The sequence below is a fragment of the Alligator sinensis genome, unplaced genomic scaffold (genome assembly GCF_000455745.1).
Source record: "Alligator sinensis unplaced genomic scaffold, ASM45574v1 scaffold67_1, whole genome shotgun sequence".
In the NCBI taxonomy this organism is placed as follows: Eukaryota; Metazoa; Chordata; order Crocodylia; family Alligatoridae; genus Alligator; species Alligator sinensis.
The window spans coordinates 322199-342653 of record NW_005842111.1 but is presented as its reverse complement, the minus strand read 5'-3'; the positions used below and the strand labels follow the sequence as shown (position 1 = coordinate 342653).

The 20455-nt window shown below is 43.0% G+C and overlaps 1 protein-coding gene across 5 annotated transcripts in view; it reads left to right on the top strand.

Moving 5' to 3' along the window:
* The window catches only part of CALCRL (calcitonin receptor like receptor), a 122224-nt gene that overhangs the window by 85890 nt on the left and 15879 nt on the right, over positions 1-20455 (top strand). For all 5 annotated transcript variants that reach the window (XM_006024626.3, XM_025205323.1, XM_025205327.1 and 2 more), the window contains 4 exons: positions 4427-4553; positions 6436-6589; positions 12712-12772; positions 12873-12939. In XM_006024626.3, the coding sequence (XP_006024688.1) occupies positions 4427-4553; positions 6436-6589; positions 12712-12772; positions 12873-12939 (409 nt within the window). The remainder of the gene's footprint in view (positions 1-4426; positions 4554-6435; positions 6590-12711; positions 12773-12872; positions 12940-20455) is intronic.

Here is a 20455-nt window from a genome sequence, read left to right as displayed (position 1 = left end):
GGTAGAAGGATTTTGTATCCTTAGAGAACCACATGGAAAGAATCCAGAACCACAAACCACAATTTCTAGACTGTGGTTAAGCTGGGAAATAAAAGGAAATTACAAAATTTAAAGGGAGCTGAGGAAAACCTCTACAACATGGTCCCGTGGGATACATGTACAGTTCCTGTAAAGTATTTTTAGTACTTCAAGAGTCAGTGAGGAATAAGACTAATTCCAGGATGTGTTGTGTGTTGACTGAAGTTTGTTATGATAATTCGTGAGTTTAACAGGTGGCTTTTCTGTTGTGTGGGGGTATGCTTGGAATTTCGAATTTGCATCATATTTATTCTTTTAATGATTCATTGTTTCCATGTGATGTCTGTTGGACTGTAGTTCATAACAATATGGTTCAGAAGAATTTTCAAGAAGCTCCACAGTAGAGAGATATGGGATTAACTGCCCCACAAGAAGGTCTTATACTGTTTACTGATGGAGATTGGTTAAAATCCTGAAGTATGAAGTTTTGTATCTCTTCCAATTTTTTTAAGCACTAACTATTAGAATTCTGAATATTTTAGTTAGTCATATAATGCCAAATCCCTTCTAATCTTGCAAAGTGTTTGGCATCACAACAACCTGAGGTGGTGAAAGCCAGGGTCTATTTTTGTGTTGGCAAAAAAGTATTTCCTTTTTCAGTTTTGAATTTGCTGCCTTTTGGTTCCATTGAATGTCCCCTTATTCTTTTGTTTGAGATCTAAAGACTGTTTTTGGAGAGAAGGCTGTCAGGCTCTGCTCCATAGAAGGTATACTATACTGGGTAAAATTTTCAACACCAGTTAAGTAATTTTGAAAATGGGACTTAAGGGCCAGATCCTAGTTCATCTACTGGTCATCTAAATGAAAAAGAGGAGGACCTCTCTTCCTTTTTGTATTAATAGGTTGTTCAGCGATTTAAGCAAGGTGTTTCTTCAATCACATTTAGGCATCCAGAGGTCTAATAGGTAAAATAAAATCTGGCCATAAGCACCTAATCCCAATTGAAAATCAGTTGCAGTTATGCAGTTAAGGGAATCACATTGATCCCAATAGATGCCTGTCTGCATTATTAGATATCCAAATGCCTTTAAAAACCTGACCATAAGTCCCTTAGGTCCTCTTGAAACTTTTACTCTTTACCTCTTATGCATAGACATCACAGGCATGTATTTTATGAACTATTATAAGTAAAATGAAATATCATAAGGAGTGGAAATGCAGAATTACACAGAGGGATTTCTAACATCTTTTTACTGCATGGAATTTAAGTCTAGCAAGAGAAACTAAAATGAACTTAGATCATAATTATGAATAGGTTTGAGTAAAAGCTATTATGTCATTAACAAAAACACAGCACAGAAAAGAGATGTGTGTAGGGGGAAAGGTAGGGGTGGAGGCTTAGGAAGGAATCCTATTTATTGCTGAAAGCAGTCTTTCCTTATTAAATGTCATAAGTATTTCTTTCTTATTTCTTGTCCTGTGATGCTTTCATGCATGGGTGGGGGTGGGTGTGCTGAATATTCAACAGGAACAGCTGTTCGATGACCCTGAGAGATGGCTTCATAAATTGTACATTCCTTTCCTTGCCTGTGCAATGATGTCTTGATAATAAGACAGAATCCCAGATTTGTTCATGACTCATTTGTACATTTAAGAATTAGCTCTAGGCTGGAGTTGTTTTTATATATAAAATACACAGAAAAAAAATCTAACCGAGTATCTTTTATCACTTAATTCTTTTTCTTTATGTTTTCTATCCATTTCCTTCAGGCAAATGAGGGTTTCATGTAGGACCACATTTTAACACCCTTACTCGTTCCTTATATGGTCAGGTTTTACTTCACTGAGACTAAACATCCTTTCTACTCAGTGGATGAATCTACATATGCAATTAATGCAAAGCAATAAACTCTGGAGCTTATTGCTCTAGAGTTTATTGCTGTTGGGTGCACCATTTGAACATATGCCCAGGACTGCAACATGTTGAGCCAGGTTGGAGCAGCCCCGGGCAGCAGGGAGCCCCAGGGGTTAGCCTCCCAGCTCAGGGTTGGCCCCCCAAGATCAACATGCTTCAGGGGGCTGGCTGGGGCATGAGGGTGCTCCAGTGGAGGGCTATCCAGCAGACAGGCCACACACTAAAGCACCCTCATGCCTCAGACAGCCAAGGCAGCATCTACACATGCACTGCCGTAAAGTAGAAGGAGTTAATTAGTCTACTCCAACCTAATAGGGGCACACATATAGACGTGATGTTTACTGTGGAGCTAATTAATCAACTCTACAGTAAATATCTCATGTCAATGGACCCAATGTGAGGAAGGACTCCACAGTTTGGCCTCATTGTCTTATTGGCAGTTTTGGATACATGTGGAATACTTCATAGTTTGTTTTTTTTAGAAAAATGCGATAACATGTGATCCTTATTTTATAACAGCCTTATTCTAAGACTTAAACAGGCATAATTTGCTTCCTATCTCATCTTAATTGTCTGTGCCCACTCTGGTGAACTTCTTCCTTTCTTCCTGTGTTTCACATGTCCTCAGGAGATTGCAAAGCCTGGGCTGCTTTCCCTCCCCAAATCTTTTGGAGAGGGTTGTACTGAAAGTAGAGAATTCTTATACTCACGTAGTGAAAGGACTGGCATTGCATTCAAATCCAATGTGGAAGGTTCAAGTAGGGGAGATTCTCTTAGTGCCCTCTGTCTCATAAATACAGAGAACAGCTATATATGTTCTGAAATTTTCATTAATTGCATTTTTGGAATATTAATTATGCATCCTTAGTATTCCATTAACTTAAATGTTTTGTGTTGAGTCCATTTTGTTTACCTAGTTTTGTTTTTTTTCTTTCTGTCTGTAAGGTTGATCTTCTCAAAATGTTTCTAATGAGCAACATTCACGTATCATGATATATAAGCAACACTAGGTTAGGCCTCTGTAGCTTTTTCTGGAATGAGGGATAAATCAAATTGTGCAGCAGATTTGTACAGACTTTGCATTACTATAATGGAACCCCCATTCATGTTCCTGCTTACAGGAAGAAATGCACCTCTAAAAGAATTTGCTGTGTGTTCTCCTTAAGTATGGCTTTTAGATTATTTAAATCCTTCATCTTCCTCTAAGGTTTTTTTATATACATTTAAAACCTTAACTATCTTTTATACATAGCATTTTATAGCTGTATTTCATATTCTGCACACAGTTATTTAAACTTTGAGTTCTTTGATCACCGAAAATATAAAAAACTATACTTGTCTGTTTGGACTTTCCTTTGACTGTAGCCAACTGGCTTCTCTAATCCAGAAAATTGGAGGCAATGAAACCCTCTTCCTCTTGCCATGTGTTTGCTGCCAGCCATAGACATAAGAATAGGGTCCTGTTTTGGCTGTCTTCCTAATATGGCATTATTCCTTTCTATATGACAAAACTTCCTCTCAGAGACAAGGGGCATTGTATAACTGAAAAGCTATAGGAGGTAAGCATCCAAAAAAGACAGTGCCACCTCCCTTAGGAACAAGACTAATAATAAGAAAAAGCTCAGAAAGTAAATGATGAAGTTTAAAGCCAATGCTTGGTGAATTTATGGTTGAAAGAGATTACTGAGACAAATAATACAATTATATATTCATTCTAAAACTTGTAGAATTATTTATAGATTGTTAAGATTTTACATGAATAGGGAAGGTCAGCAAACAAAGATATTACTTATATGCTTAAGGCCATACTGTGGTCATGTATGATAAGGTAAGAATTTTATATTTGGTATCCAGGGTGTCAAACATATAACCCACAGAGACTCTCTATTCAGACTGCCCAACCACCAGGCACTAGAAGCTGAGGAGTCTGGCCTGCTGCACAGTCCAGGGCCCCACTAGGTCTGGCCATCAGTGGAGAGCTTGGTTCACTCCCACTGTTCTTCAAAACCCTCCACCACCACCTCTGCCACCACGGTGGCCACTATGACAGCCCACATGGATGGGATCAAGGTGCTTTATGGTCCAAATCTGGCCCAGGTGACTTTGACACCCTGGCTCTATATAACACTGCATAAACATCAGTTATTTTGAGACATATTTTCAGAAGTTGATGGAGGTATAGAATATAATATCCCCTTACATTAGCATAAAAACATATTTTTCCAGAGGGTTTTTTTTAGTAAATTCCTACAAAACAAATCCTTTCATTATTGGCATAATAGTATCTGTTGGATTTGCTTTGCATTATATTCAATCAAAGATAAGGCATCATTTGTCTTTCAAAATAATAATTAATTATGTTAAACTGAACATGGAAGGAAAAATTAATGTCTGGCTTTCTTCCTATAAAATAAAGAATTCCAAAACTTTAGAATATCAGATTAGTCCTCAAGTATCTATTATATAATAATTTATCTCATCTCTCTTTCCTAGGAGCTTGAGTTGCCAAAGGATCACCCTCCATAAAAATCTGTTTTTCTCTTTTGTTTGCAATTCCATTGTTACAATAATTTGGCTGACTGCAGTTGCCAACAACCAGCAGTTAGTTGCGACTAATCCAGTAAGTGAAAGTGTATTTGGCTGCCTTGTTGATTTGTGTGGGAAGAGATTTAGCAATGAAAATGACATAAATGAGGGATGAATAGCTGATGAAAAGATGTATATAAAAACTAAAATGTTTCAATTACTGTACCAATGAATTCATTTTTAATATAACAGCAGATGTCTAGAAGCAGCTTAGCCAGTTCGGGTATGAGGTTTCAAAATCACAAGGGGATTAATTAAATAGACAGCCTCAGATATTTCAGATTTTGATCTGGTATCGTGTATCATGTGGAGCTTCATTTACCCAATCCTAAACAACTACAAGATAGACACAGGACCAGAAAGGATGACTGCTGTGGACTTATGCCAGGGGTCTACAGACTGCTTAAATTTGCCCAAAGGGTGGCAGTCAGAAAGGCTGGAGTTTAATCCAAGGGTCTACAAACTGCTTTCATTGTGGCTTCAACTTTCCTTTCTTTAAAGTGTGATAATAATAATTTGATATTCACTCAAGGGCAGTTGTGGAGCTAAAATGGATTAATTAGTTAGGGCTAGATTGTGGGGCCTGTATTCATGTTGGTGACTGTTTACATTGAGAGTCTTGGTCATTCTGGATGTTTTGAAATATTTTAATTAATATTTAGTGAAATACACTGTTGTTATATGATGTTGCAGTCCTTATAAGTAATGAGTAATGAGTTTAATGGCTAGCACACAGATGTCCTTTTCTCATGGGTGGTTTAATATGTTTACTATATTGGATATAATACATTTCTGGGATTTACTCTAAATTAAAATGGTTTTGCCATATGCTTTTGTATGTTTATTTTTAAGGGAATGATTATTTTAGCAATCCAATGAAACCAAGCTTAGATCCATATACAGTTCTGGTGTAGTAGATAACTTTAATTTTACTGGTTTAAAAAAAAAAAAGCTATCCCAGAACATTCAGTTTTGTTCTATTTCAACAGAACTCAGACTTGTGCTCCAAAACCAAACAACAGTAATTTTTTTTAGGTAGAAATTGATTGTTTTTCTTCTCCTATTCCTATGGTGATATAATTGAATATTTTTTAGGGAGTGACCAATTTAAAGAGGGAGAGATGTGTGGGCCTGATTTTGATATCCTTTACTTGGGGATAAATGTATAGAGTTACATCAGAGTAAAAGAAAAACCAGAGGGGAAAATCAAAGCCTATAGATAATTTCTGCTTAGTATAGTTGGCACCAGGGCTAACCATTCAGGAGATTAGTCTCCTTTTCCTGGAGACAGTACATGCACTGACTCTACTGGAGCAACTAATGTAAGTGAGAGAGTGATAAAGTAGCATAAGTAACGTGGGGCAAGCAGGGAAGTGCCAGCTTGTGGTGGGAAGAGGGATAGAGGGGAGTGGAAAAAACCACTGCCACTGCAACTATACAGTCATGCTAGTGGTACAGCAGCAGCCAGAAGTCACTGCTGCCCCTGTATGTTTTAACTGCCCACGGTGCTTTGCTGCATTGTTATGCTTCTGGGATAAGAGACCTAAGTGAAAGATCTTCGTAGAGAAGTTGGCCTCAGATAATTGCACAAAGGAATTTTTATTTGTCAAAATGAGTACATTTATGTCCAAGTAAGCAAGGAACCGGTGAGAGGAGAACATAATGTTGAGGTTTTTCTTGACGCACACCTTGTTGCTGGAGGCTGCTAATGTACCTGGAATTAAATCAGTGAAACTGTTACCTTCTGTGTGGGGCCTCTGAACGTAATCATGAGAATTATGTTAGGAATAAAAACATATCAAAGCAACATTTGTAATAAAGCAGGGTAATCCAGTGGTTTCCACTTTGCCATTGATTCTCACTAGTACTATTGCAGCCAAATTATTTACATTTTATCTTTGTTTTTCCCCCTACAGGTTAGTTGCAAAGTGTCTCAGTTCATTTACCTGTATCTAATGGGTTGCAATTACTTCTGGATGCTCTGTGAAGGCATTTATCTGCATACTCTCATTGTGGTGGCTGTCTTTGCAGAGAAACAGCATTTAATGTGGTATTATCTTCTTGGCTGGGGTATGCAATACATATGTTCTTTCTTTTTTCGGGGTGTGGGGGGAGGGGACCAAAAACTACCACTATGACACTTGGGGTGTGATGTGCAAAGCCTTTATTATTTTCAGTTTCAAATGGTATCATTTACTTTTTTCTGAGCAATTCAGAGTGCACCAGACAATATTGTTTCTCTGAAATAAGAAGCAATATTGCACAAGAATGAAATACTGTTCTTTCTTTAATATTTTAACAAAGTTAGAATTCTTAACTTAATAAATCCTTTTGCACATACCTCTATCTTTGCATTTGTGGAGTCAGGAAGTGACTCCTCCTTTGTATAGAGAAAATAGTCTCCTATTATGAAAAGACATTAAGAAGTAATTATTCATTGTTTCTCATTTTTAAGATGTTTATACAGGAATGAATGTTTATTTTCAGAGAAGTCTCACCATGCCCAGGTGGAGGGTCAGAAACTGACTTGAAGAAGGCCAACAATTTATTTTTCCGGCAGTTCCATTTGACCTACATTGTTCAAAAAGTAGAGAGAGAACTACTGTGTCTAGAGATCTCAATTATAAAATAACATAATAAAAAAGCAGCCAGCCAAATCTGACAGATTTCGATAGAATAAAGAGCACATTTTCAAAAGTCAGATTTCAGTCTTCTGATTATATTTGCACAATGTTTTAGCCCTAAATTTATAAATTATCAATAGTTTTGGATGCTTCTGTTTTTGATTGCCCAGACTCAAAACTAGCTTAATTTTAGAGCCTGGGGGTGCTTGTAAACGCGACAAGGGTTTCGTTCGGTTTAGTTTTCCTAAATTGGAATGGTTGATTTTTTTTAGAAACCCCCACCATTTCCACTGTTTCAAGTTAGGGTGAGCTAAACTGAAGTAACCCCTCATTGTGTATACACAAGGTTTAGGGGGCCCGATCCTTAAAGCCTACCTGCGGGGGGGGGGGGGGGGGGGGGGGGTTGAGCTGCCGGCAGGCTGTACGGTCCCTGAGCTGCGTGGGACACTGGTGCTTCCCTCCACGGAGGCGGTGCCCCCTAGGCAGCACCCGCCTGCTAGCCCTTGGCCTGAGTGGTCCCAGAGGGCACTGCTACCGTGGAAGGAAGCACCAGACCTCGCACAGCTCAGGGCCTGTGCAACCTGGCAACAGCTCATGCAGGAAGGCTTGACCGAAGGAAAAGAAAAAGCAACAAAGCAGCAAGGAGCTTGATCCCCACCTCCAAACCCCCTCCTAGAGTCTGTCTGCCCACCTGAGCTGTGCAGGGCCCAGTGCTTGCCTTTGCAACTGCAGCACACCCAGGGCAGCTCCTGCCCACTAGCAGCCCACCTGGGAGCTGCCTGGGGGTGCCGCAGCCGTGGAGGGAAGCACCAGGCCCTGCACAGCTCAGGCAGGTAGGCTCCAGGACAAAATAAATAAATAAAGATCAGGCTCCTTGCCGCTTGTTTTTGGTTTTTTTGTTTTCTTCAGTCAAGCCTGCCTGCATGAGCTGCTGCCGGGTTGCACAGCCCCTGAGCTGCGCAAGGCCCGGTGCTTCCCTCTATGGTGGTGGCACCCCCCGGGACCACCCAGGCCAGGTGCCAGCAGGTGGATGCCACCTGCTGGCACTGCCACCATGGAGGGAAGCACTGGGGTCCCCCACAGCTCAGGGACCACTTGCCCCACCGGCAGCTCGCCCCTCTCCCCCATCATGGGAGAGGCAGGTAAGCTCCAGCACCCCGTGCACTGTCCCTGCCACCTTCCTGCTGTCTTGGACCACCCGGGAACAGCTGGCTTGCCCCGGGGGCAGAGTGGCAAGGCAGCAGGAGGGTGGCTGAGTGTCCTAGTGATGGGAGAAGGTGGCAGGGATGGTGCACAGGGTACTGGAAGCCTGCCAAGCCCAAGCTTCCCTTACCATGTGCCCTGCCTTGCACTTAGTTATGTAGCAAACACCTCAGATGGGTTTTACCTTGCTACGTAACAAAGTTATTTAAAGGGGAGTATGCCATCGAGCGTGTAAATAGCAATGCCATTAAAGTGGTACAAAAGGGCAGTTAAGCCCCTTTAAAGGCCAATTTTGTTGTGTGTACAAAGGCCCTGGGTGACCAGCGTTTTCTCAAAATCAGATCTAAGATTGAGCACCCATAATCAGTTGTTACTCAAAAATGTAGCTTCAGTGGTTCAATATTATTTCAGTATAACTTCTCTAAATCTCTTTTTAGATATGTATGTGACTTACATGTGCTGTAGAACACAAGCTAATTGAATACTGGACATGCTATTGTTTATGTCAAGACTGTGAAGTTTTCTTTTAAGAATTAAAAACAGCTTGAAGTCCAGAAACTGCCAGTGTTCTTAAGAACAATATTCAGAATATCTTTTTGCTTATGATTTGAGCTAACCCTTCATATATCTTGGTATGAATTTCTTGCTAAAACAATATATTAGGCTACGCTTCCCATGCCAGGAGTGGCATGAAGATAAATCAAGTGATCGTTTAGTGTATGGTGCGATAGAGCAGGTCTGTCTAACTACTGACCTAAGGGGTTAATTTGCAGCTCCTGGGCTCCAACCCAGGCACCACTCCCAGCAGAGAGGTTCCTGCTTGCACAGTGCACTGTGGGGGGATACCTGAACAGTATACAGCTGCCAGCCACTTACAAGTTGGAGAGCCCTGCTATAGAAGTTTGCGACCATATAGCATGTGTGCTAAAAAGTATAAAATTCCACACCTGATGCAGATAATTTTCTTCTACACTCTACAACTCAACAAGAAACAAGGGGACCTAGTAAAATGGTAAAATATATCTAATACAATTATATGGTTATTTTTATTGCTACAGATCAAGAGAAGGGTCAATTGAAGCTATTTATAGGCAGAACTGCTAGCAATCAGCATACACAGAAATGTATCTATGGCTGACTCTTCATTTTCTAAGGCTAGGTGCAGACATTGCACTTTTTCTGGTTTAGGTGGTTGGAAACCAGGCTATACCCAGAACAAAATGAAAGTTTGAGGCACATGGACCAGTTTTAAAATGGAAGATTCTAGTCTAAGACCTGGATCCATGTAGTATCAGACTTACTCCAGTCAGGTTGGACCAATCTGTTGAACATCAGAGCCAGGTCCAATTGTGAATCATGGTAGGCTGTAGCCTGCTAGTATCCCAGGGGACTTTGCGGGGCCTCCTAACTCCCCTCTCAGGAAGTGTGGTTTGACTGCTCCAGCCAAGCATCTAACTAGCCCTGCCCCCAAGCTCTCTAGCTGTCAGCCAAGCCAGACAGAGGGAGGGGGAAAGGAGCCAGTCTTGCAAACTGCTGGGGGAAGGCAGCACCAGTGTTTCACTCTTCGTTCCTGGCTCGGTAGGGGGACACAGAGTGCCCCTGCCTGTCCTGAGCCCTGAGGCCTGCACTGCAGTGGCTCCATGAAGGGCTTGGAGGATCCCTTCCCCCACAACCCTGAGCCAGTGCCAAGTTCTGACTGAAGCTGTTTTCTCCTGTGCAGCCATGGGGCTCTGAGTCCATGGGGAGGGGGAGGAACCATGCACTGGAATCACCTCCCACCAGTGCTACAGCTGCAAGGGCATAGCTCCCCCCCCTCCCCCCCGCACCTGGTTGAGGGCAATTCTAGTGTGGGAACAGGGGTGGAAGAGGGGTGGCTGCCAGCTCAGCCCCAGGGACCTGCCCACCCCCTATCTCAGCACTAGAATCATCCCCCACCTTGTGTTGCATCCACAAGGGCATGGCTGCGCCCCCTCCCTTCACTAGGTGGGGGTGCTGCAGCACCTGGTGGGGGCAATTCTAGTGCCAAGATGAGAAGGGACAGTGGGTCCCTGTGCTGGGCTGAGCTGGCAGCCATCCCTCCCCACCCTTGTCCCCACTCTGGAGTCACCTCTGGCTAGGTGTTGCAGCCACAAGGGCATGGCTGCCTTCCTCCCTAGCCTCCCCCATGAATTGAACCCTGTGGCTGCACAGGAGAAAATGGCTTCACCCTAAACTTCTCTGGCTCAGTGGGAGGTGATTCCAGGGACCGCAGCCCAAGGAGCTGAGCAAGCCCCCACCCAACCCCACCTGCTGCCCAAGCAGTGGCTGCTGCCTGCTGGGCTAGCTTGGCTCAGGTGGGTTCATTTTCCAGGAGAGGAGAAGGGGCAGCTGCCAGCTCAGCCTGGCACAAGGACCCATTGTCATGTCCGTCCGTCCCCCCCCACCCCCAAATCTTGGCACTAGAATAGCCCATACCAGGAGCTGTAGCTGCAAGCCCCGCTCCCCCAGAAAGTTTCTGGGTTAGAGTCACAGGAGAGAGCAACAAGGGTGATGTCATGGTGGGGGTCTGCTGTAGACCACTAGAGCAGGAAGCAGTGGTGAGTGAATGAGGATTTCTTCAGACAGCTAGCAGAAATTTCCCAATCACAGGCCCAGGTTATCATAGGGGACTTCAGTCACCCTGGGCATTTGTACACATGTATGCACATAAGCACTGGGCACTTTTAAAAGCACCCGGTGCTGCAGCATTTGTATAAACAATGAAATGCCCATCAGCATTGAGAAAATAGCAATGGCGCACTTTTGAACTAAAATGCATCAAAGGTCTTTTAGTTCAGAAGTTCACTGCCACCATTTTCTGCACACCAACACTCATTTTTCCATTTATACAAATGCATGCGATGCAGTGCTGGGTGCATCAGTTTGTGTACTACGCATACTCGATTAATTGAGTCTGCTCTGGCGCGCTCGATTACCAGCACGTCAGACCAGACAAAGGTACGTGTATAAATGCAGCCTGACATCTGGGAGGGCAATACAGAAAGAAGTGTGCAGGCAATCCAGGAAGTTTTTGTAGAGTACGGGGGACACCTTCCTGGTGCAAGTGCTGGAGCGACCAACTAGGAACTGTGCTCTTCTTGACCTGCTGCTCACAAACGGGGAAGAATTAGTGGGGAATGTACTAATAGATGGCAACTTGGGTGGCAGCAACCATGAGATGATTGATTTCAGGATCCTGAGGAAGAAAGGATGGAGAGCAGCAGAATAGGACTCTGAACTTCAGAAAAGCAGACTTCAACTCGCTCAGGGAACTCATAGGCAAGATGCCCTGGGAAGCCAGTCTGAGGGAGAGAAAAGTCCAGGAGAGCTGGCTGTACTTTAAAGAAGCCTTCCTGAGAGTGCAGGAACAAACCATCCTGATGCACAGGAAGACCAATGAGTATGGCAGAAGACCAGCTTGACTTAGCAGGGAACTCTTCAGTAAATGAAATCACAAAAAGGAAATTTATAAGAAGCAGAAACTTGGACAAATAACTAGGGAAGAATATAAAAGCATTGCTCAGGCATACAGGGATGAAGTCAGGAAAGCCAAAGCACAATTGAAGTTGCAGCTAGGAAGGGATGTGCAGGGTAACAAGAAGAGTTTCTACAAGTATGTGAGTAATGACAGCCAATAAAGGACGGCGCAGCCACTCAGCTGTGCTCAGGTGTCCTTGGTAATGTGTGGCATATTCAGAGGAATGTGGGAGCACCCCCTGTCTTCTGGCCTCAGCCAATGCAGGCATCTGCCTGCCTGCCCCAGCTGAAAAGTGAACATGAGTTTGGGTCACTGATGATCCGATCTACACCGCTTAGAGAAACCTGCATAGATTGGATCGATTCTACCTCAGGCTTTTTGACTGTCTACTTAGCCTAAATGAGAAAATGGGAACGTGGAACCGAAACTGGTTGTTACATTAACTTCCCTTGTCTGAACTGAAATCTTTTGTTTACATCTTTCTACTTGTAACCTGATCCAGTAAATCTCAAAACATGTAGTTTAGCTCAAAAGTGCTTTCACTGAAGTCAGTGGAACTACTTGCATGCTTAAATGCTTTGCTGGAACAGGGCCTTACTGGCTGCACTGTTTACCCACGTTTTCTTTCCTTTTTTGTTTTGTAATACCGCAGAATTTTGATGCATCAGGCCTTCTTCTGGAAAAATTCTTTTTTAAATCAAAATGTAACTGAAAGCAATGATATTATGTGGCTGATTAAGGCCTGCAGGGTGAAATGAGGTTTATTATGCTTCAGTATTATTCAGTGACATTTTAACAGTACCTTATAATGAAGTAAGAATTCATCTTTGGTCAGATTTATAAAAAATCACATTACTTGCTGTTTTCAGGATTCCCATTGATCCCTGCCTGCATTCATGCGGTAGCTAGAAGTTTATATTACAATGACAAGTAAGTCAAATTTCAGCTTCCAATTTATAAAGAAGTAACATTGTCTTTAAAAGAGAAAAGGGTAGCAACGAAATCCTAAATGATTGTTTTTTCACTGCAGCTGCTGGATCAGTTCTGAAACACATCTGCTGTACATCATCCACGGTCCTATTTGTGCTGCTCTATTGGTAGGCATGTTTTATAAGACGATTTGTTTTTTCATTGCTTAATTTCTTTGGGTTTTGTATGAAACTGGTAAAGTCACTATGTCCCACCACAAAAAAGCTTGTGGAGCTAAGATGACCAATCAAGGGCAAGTTCTTCACTGATTTAAGTGTAACCTACTAAATTAGTTACAAGTCTTCATCTGTGTCCAACCCACAGAGTATGTTACAGCTTCAGCCATAGGGATTTGACTCTCTCTCTCTCTCAAGCTGTAACAGCTCATGCTCCTAGCTCTGGAAGTTCTAGATTCAGTCCCCTGTATTTCAGCTAAGATAGCAAGCATCTTATATGGGAGTGAAGCCCCAAAGTAGTTGTATTCCTATTAGTGCTGAAGTTGGAAAGTTTTGCTAAAAATGTCCTTTGTTCATTCTTCTTCTCTCCCCTCTTCCTCCATCCCCTCACCCAATGCTAATGGTAAGAGATACAACTAAATATTCCAGCTAAAGGTACTGCAGTATGACAGAATTGCCTCTCTATCAGATCTAATGAGAGCGTTCAAGCTATTGAATTTCTTATCTAATTACTTTGCTGCCACACTTAGTTTGATCAATAAAAATAAAAATAGACTGTGGTGGTGTCCTGGTCAATGACTAGCACTCCTGGGTAAAATGGTAATACAAATAATAATTGAGGATGAAGGTATCAAAAGTAACAAAACATGTTGGGTTCTATGAATCTCACCCTAGGAGCCTGAATCTGTCTGTATTGTACTGGAACTCAGGTACCTAATATGGGATTTTGATTTCCATTAGGCAGTAGGGTACTTAAAAGTTAGGAACTATAACATACATAGCAAATAAATATTTTTTGAATAGGGCTGCTAAATCACATACATGTTTTTGAAAATTTACTCCAGAATGTCAGGTCTTCAACAAAGTGTCTCTGAAAGCAAAATCTTGCAGACAGGTAAAGCACCCCTAAAGACCTGAGTGTTAGAGGACAGACTGCCCAGCATTTCTGTGAACACCCACATCTCCTTTCCCTAATATATGTAATAGTGGATAGCCTGACCAAAGAGATTTTCATGTGGCTCATGTGCTTCATTAGTAACAAAGTGGCTATGTTGGTGGTCCAGGAACCACCAGGGAATATGATTCTATACCCTTGTCCACATTTCATGCTTACTTCCCTGCACAAGGCCCAATAGCTGAGAGCACAACCATATGTCTGTTAAATCATAAACAGAGCAAGTAAAGCAACTGAAAGTCACAGTGAAATAAATTTGATGTTATACTCCATTTACATGGGGTCTGAATTTAACCTATGGAATTTTGGCATCTTAGTATCCCTATACGAAACATGGCTTATTACAAAAAAACCCCAACAAACCTATAGACATATACAAGAGAAATAATTTTGGTAATTTCCTTCTTGAATATTTGCTGAGCACGTCAGTGACTTCAAATATTAAAGTAATTTTCAGTAGCATAAGGTATCAGAAAATACTTTGATCGGCTGGACTTAGAAGGATCATCATGTATAATTTACCACTTTATGTTTTCATATCATATTCCATTTTGAATAAGGGAGTTTTGTTAAGAGAAATGGAATGTTTTGGGAAAAGAAACAGTTCATATTTGCCCCTGTGGGTGACACTGCTTCTACTGCATGTCATCTTTATAAAGAACACAGAATCCATTATGTTAACAAGCTGTTGGCTCTCTCCAGCCAAGTAGCAAAAAAATGCAGCATCTGGACATAAACGGTTCTCATGATTGGGTTTGTCATTGTGATGTCAGCATGATTAACAAGAAGCTTTGCTTGTCTTTTGTTCAAATGTTATAATTTAGAGACTGCGACAGGGGAAAGTTCAAACATTTTACAGATTTAAATGCACCAGGATAGATTTTCAAAACTGTTTGACACTAGCCTGTCTACTTCTCTTGAAGCATCTGAGGAAGGTTCTAGTCCATCACATTTTCTTCTTCTTTTAAAGATTATTTCAAGACCATTCTGGCTGATTTACAGCCACTCTGTTCATTGAACTGCCTTTGGCATCAGTTAAAGCTCTGCATAAATATGACATCATTACGTCTGAGTAAAACTCATTATCCAGGGTAATTGCTAGGGGTGTGCAAAATGGGTCCTATTCAAATTGGATACAGAATCGGGGACAGTGATTCAATTAGTTGATTTGGATCACTGTCCCTGATTCAATTCAGCTGAATCCAAATCTGAAAATTCGATGCTGATTCAGAGAATCAGAGATTCTGGCATAGACACAGCTTCAAATGTTTTTTCTACGTACCTCGAGGTACCAGGTAGCTCGCGAATGTTGTGATGCTGGGATGGATGGAGCATCTCACAGAAGCATGGGAGGAGGCCCCTCATGCTTGGTGGCAAACCCAGAAGTAGACTGGAAGTACTTCCGATCCACTTCTGGGTCTCCCAGGGAGCGCGCTGGGGGCCCCCTCGCACTTCCCCTAGATCAGCAATCAGCCACAGGGGGACCCTGGGTGCCCCACCAGACCCAGGAGGCACCAGTTGCTGAACTGGGGAGGGGCAGGGGGCCCCCCCCACACCCTCTTTCTGGCAGACCCAGAACTGCTTCTGGTCCGCTTCCAGGTCTGTGGCCGTGCATGCACCCCTCGTGCTTCTGTGGGACACACCATGTTCCCCAGCATCGCACCATTCACGAGCCGCCTGGTACCTAGAGGCATGTGGAAAAAACATTTAAAGCTGCGTCTATGTCAGAATTGCCAAATCTTTCTGAATCTCTCCAAATCATGTTAGAGGGTTCCAATTCGATTCGGAGAGATTAAAGGGTCTCCTGATTTGATTCAGATTTGGAGATTCAGCCACTGAATTGGGCTGAATCTCTGCTGAATCAAATCAGGGACCAGAGTTTCGCACAGCCCTAGTAATTGCCCCAGTTCTACAAAGTACTAAGTAGCTTCAGCTTTCATTTCTTCACATCTAAATACTATACAGGCAAAGATATACTTTTTTCTTTTTTCCTGAGTCTTTTTGACTGAAACTTTCCAGAAAGCATTTGTTCTCTGATTAAGAACAAAAACCTATAAAATTTTAGCCAAAAGGGAAGACAGGTAACAAACTATATATAAACAATTGAAAACAACCCATTTAAAATGGAAATGATGGTCCAATTTTAAGAGTGGGTCTGATCCAACAAATAACCTGATTTCAACATCCACTTTAGTTAATGGGACCACTGACTAACATGGTCACTAGATCAAGCCCTATGTATATTACCATTTGCCCTGGCAACCATTCAACCGGTTTTGGGGTTTTTTTTCAAAAAGCAAGAATACCGGTTTCCTTTTCTGTCTTTTTTTTAAATGTAATGGCCCAGTCTTGAGCCTAGTGCATAGCCTATTGTGCCAACACTTACCAAATGCTTGCTGGAGATGTCTGTGACCTGTAATGTGCAGATGCCATCAGAGATACACCATATCTTCTATCCTCTAGGTCATGTTAGTCAGGCCTCCCGCACTTATTGATGTAACTTTTAAGAAGTCCTTTGGTATTAGTAGTACTAGTTACTCAAATTTGAAAGCCTAGAATCAGTCCTAAATCCAATTGATAAAGAGAATGAAATCCTGGCTCCACTGAAGTTCATGGTAGTGTTGGCCAGATTTCAAAGATATTGTATGTTACCCTGTGTCAGTGGTCTCCAACTTTTTTATGGTAAAGGTAACTTTTTGGCATTCCAGTCCCCCACCCTGTCCTGCTTCCAACACCACCCCTGGCCCCCTGCCCACTCCTTCCCACCCCCCAACCTCGCCCACCCCCCGCCTCCCAGACAAGCTGCCTGGGCTCTGATCCCACTCACCCCACCCAGCCCAGCACGTCCTGCCACTCCTGGTCATGGAGCCTCTGACAGACTGAAATCGACTGTCAACGACTCCAGGATTGTCCAGTCAATCAAGAGCGACTGGTTCATGACCACTGCCCTATGTTAGATTTCCTAACTCCAAAACTGTTTACTTACTTACAGAAACATGACCTATGTAACAGTATAGTCTGTGATAAAACTGAGAAGTGCATTGCATCTACAGTAAAAGCTCTGTTATCCAGCATCCCCTGGGAATAGGGGAATAGGGGATGCCGGGGAATAGGGGATGCCGGTTAATCAAATATTCTTGTTAATCAAATGTGCAGCATCTGGTGCACTCCCCGGTGTCAGTGTGCTGGAGGACAGAGAGGGGGGCCCTGCACAGGCTGCTTTGCCCCGGGCTGAAAAAGTGGCAAGAACTCTTCTCGCGGCTGCAGCAAAACTTGGAAGTGGTACATGTGTCCTTGTTGAACCTTATGAGATTTCTTTTAGCCCAGTCCCCCAATTTGTCCAGGTCACGCTGAATCCTGGCCCTACCCTCCAGTAGATATTACTACTCCCCCTAGCTTGGTGTCACCTGCAAACTTGCTGAGGGTGCACTCTATGCCATCTTCCAGGTTGTTGATTAAAACATTGAACAAAACCGGCCCTAGGACCGGCCCATGGGGCACTCCACTTGATACCAGCTGCCAACTAGATATTGAGCCATTAATTACTACTCCCTAAGCTTGATGCTCCAGCTAGTTTTCTGTTCACCTTACAGTCCATTCATTCAGCCCACACTTCCTTAGCTTGCCTGCAAGAATGTTGTAGGGCACTGTATCAAAAACCTTGCTAAAATCAAGGTACACAACATCCACTGGTCTCCCCACATCCAAAGAGCCAGTCATCTCATCATAGAAGGCAATCAGGTTGGTCAGGCATGATTTGCCCCTGGTAAACCCATGCCAACTGTTCCTAGTCACCTTTTTCTCCTTCATGTGCTTAGAAATTTCGGAGGATCTGCCCCACGATTTTTCCAGGGCCTCAGGTGAGGCTGACTGATCTGTAGCTCCCTGGATCCTCCCTTCTCCCTTTCTTAAATATGGGCCCTATGTTTGCCCTTTTCCAATCATCCAGGACCTCTCCTGCTCATCATAAGTTTTCAAAGATGGTGGTCAATGGCTCTACAATCGCATCATCCAACTCCCTCAGCATGCTCAGGCGCATCCCATCCGGCCTCATGGGCTTGTACACGTCCAGCTTTTCTAAGTAGTCCCTTACATGTTCTTGCATCACTGAGGGCTACTCACCACCTCTGCAAACTGTGCTGCCTGGTGCAGTAGTCTGGGAACTGACCTTGCCTGTGAAGATTGAGGCAAAAGAGGCATTGAACACTTCAGCCTTTTTTGCATCCTCTTGACAAGGTTGCCTTCCCCATTCAGTAAGGGACCCACACTTCCCTGATCCTCCTCTTGCTACCAGCATACTTGTAGAAGCCCTTCTTGTTACCCTGCACATCCGTTACCATTGCTAGCTACAACTCCAATTGTACTTTGGCTTTCCTGATTTCATCCTTGTATGCCTGAGCAATGCTGTCATAGTCTTCCCTAGTTATTTGTCCAAGTTTCCACTTCTAAAACATTCCTTTTTGTGATTTTGTTTACTGAAGAGTTCCCTGCTAAGCCAAGCTGGTCTTCTGCCATACTTGCTGGTCTTCCTATGCATCAGGATGGTATGTTCCTTCACTCTCAGGAAAGCTCCTTTAAAATACAGCCAGCTCTCCTGAATTCCTCTCTCCCACAGTCTGGCTTCTCTGGGGATCCTGCCCATGAGTTCCCTGAGTTAGTTGAAGTCTGCTTTTCTGAAGTCCAGGGTCCTTACCCTGCTGTTCTCCATCCTTCTTTTCCTCAGTATCCTGAATTCAGTCATCTTATGGTCACTGTTGCCCAAGTTGCCGTCCACTACTACATTCCTCACGAATTCTTTCCTGTTTGTAAGTAGCAGCTCCTAATTGGCCGCTCCAGCACTTGCACCAGGAAATTGTCCCCAATACTCTCCAAAAACTTCCTGGATTGCCTGTGCACTTCTGTATTACTGTCCCAGCCAATGTCAGGGTGATTGAAGTCCCCCATGAGAACCAGGGTCTGTGATCAGGAAACTTCTGCTAGCTGTTTGAAGAAAGCCTCATCCACCACTTCCTCCTGGTCTGGTGGTCTATAGAAGACCCCCAACATGACATCACCCTTGTTGCTTTCCCCTCTGACCCTAACCCAGAGACTCTCAACAGGCCTATCTCCAGCTTCATATAGATATGTCTCACTTGCGTGGCCTCCTGAGGAAGGTCACTTGATGCCTCAAAGCTAATTCAACAATTCTCCCATCTATCCAGCAGTTGGTCCAATAAAAGAGATAACAGAAAACTCCTTGCCTTTCTTGAATCTTCTTGTCACTTGTTATGGCTATGAATACTCACTGTGTTTAAGTAGATTTAAGCCCAGATCCACAAAGGTATTTAGGCACCTAACTCCTAGTGGGGGTGTCTACACAAGACATTTGCTTTGCAGTAAAATCTCAGCATCTACACGTGTGGTCCTATTAGTCCATAGTAAACTAATTGTCTCTGCTGTAGGTTAGTACTTGTCAACACAAGCACTATCCTACAGTGGCATTATTTAGTGCACCGCAACACATGTAGATGCTGATGGGGCTGGCCGGGACATGAGGGTGCTTCAGTGTGGGGGGCTGCTTGCTAACTAGCCCTGTTCTGGAGCACCCTTTTGCCCCAGCCAGCCCCTCCACTGTATGATGAGCCAGGTTGGAGCAGCCCCAGGCTGGCAGGCTGACCTCTGGGGTGCCCTGCCAGCTGGAGCTGTTCCACTCTGGCTCAACATGCTGCACTCCTGGGCACACATGTAAACATCCAGGAGCAATAAAAACCAGCACAAACTGTTCTGGAGCATATTCAGTCACATTAATAGGATATGTAGTCATGCCCAGTGGAACCCAAATCTGGTTCAAACTCAGTGAACAATAAAAGCCTGCTAACCACTGTAAAAACTTGGCATGACAATTTTAAAATATTATATTTCAAATATTTATATGCTCTAAAAATAATCATAATGTCATGACCTTCTTTTTATCACTTTTTCCATAAGTGAACAGTTTTAGGGCAACAGTACATACATACCTACATGCATGCCTAGTAAAGTTTTTCATTTTCCATAGATGATTAAAAGGCACTTTTGTCCTTAACACTGGCACAGCAAAAATTATTATAAATCTTGCCTTTTCAGCATCTGTCTACACTGGAGGTCAAATCTTAATTACTTTACCCAAGCTGGTAATCCCAATAAGGTCACTCAGTGGGGCTTTAACTTCAGTGAAGCAAGTGATATAAGGCCTGATTTGGAAATGACTTGGCACCTTCATGCTTAACTGGGAAACACAGAAGAAACATACTAACTCAAACTGAACTTTTTGCTTGGGCATTTCTCTGTACAAGCAACCCCCACTTGGTGCTCCTAATTGGCTCCAAAAAAAACTAAGCGCTAAGCGAAACCGCACTAAGCGAACCCCATTTGCCCATAGGAATGAATGTAAATATAGATAATTGGTTACTGCGGCTTCTTGCGGCCACTTCTTGTCACCACCACCTCTCCCAATTAGCCTGCTGGCCTCTCCAGTCCCACATACCAGCCCAG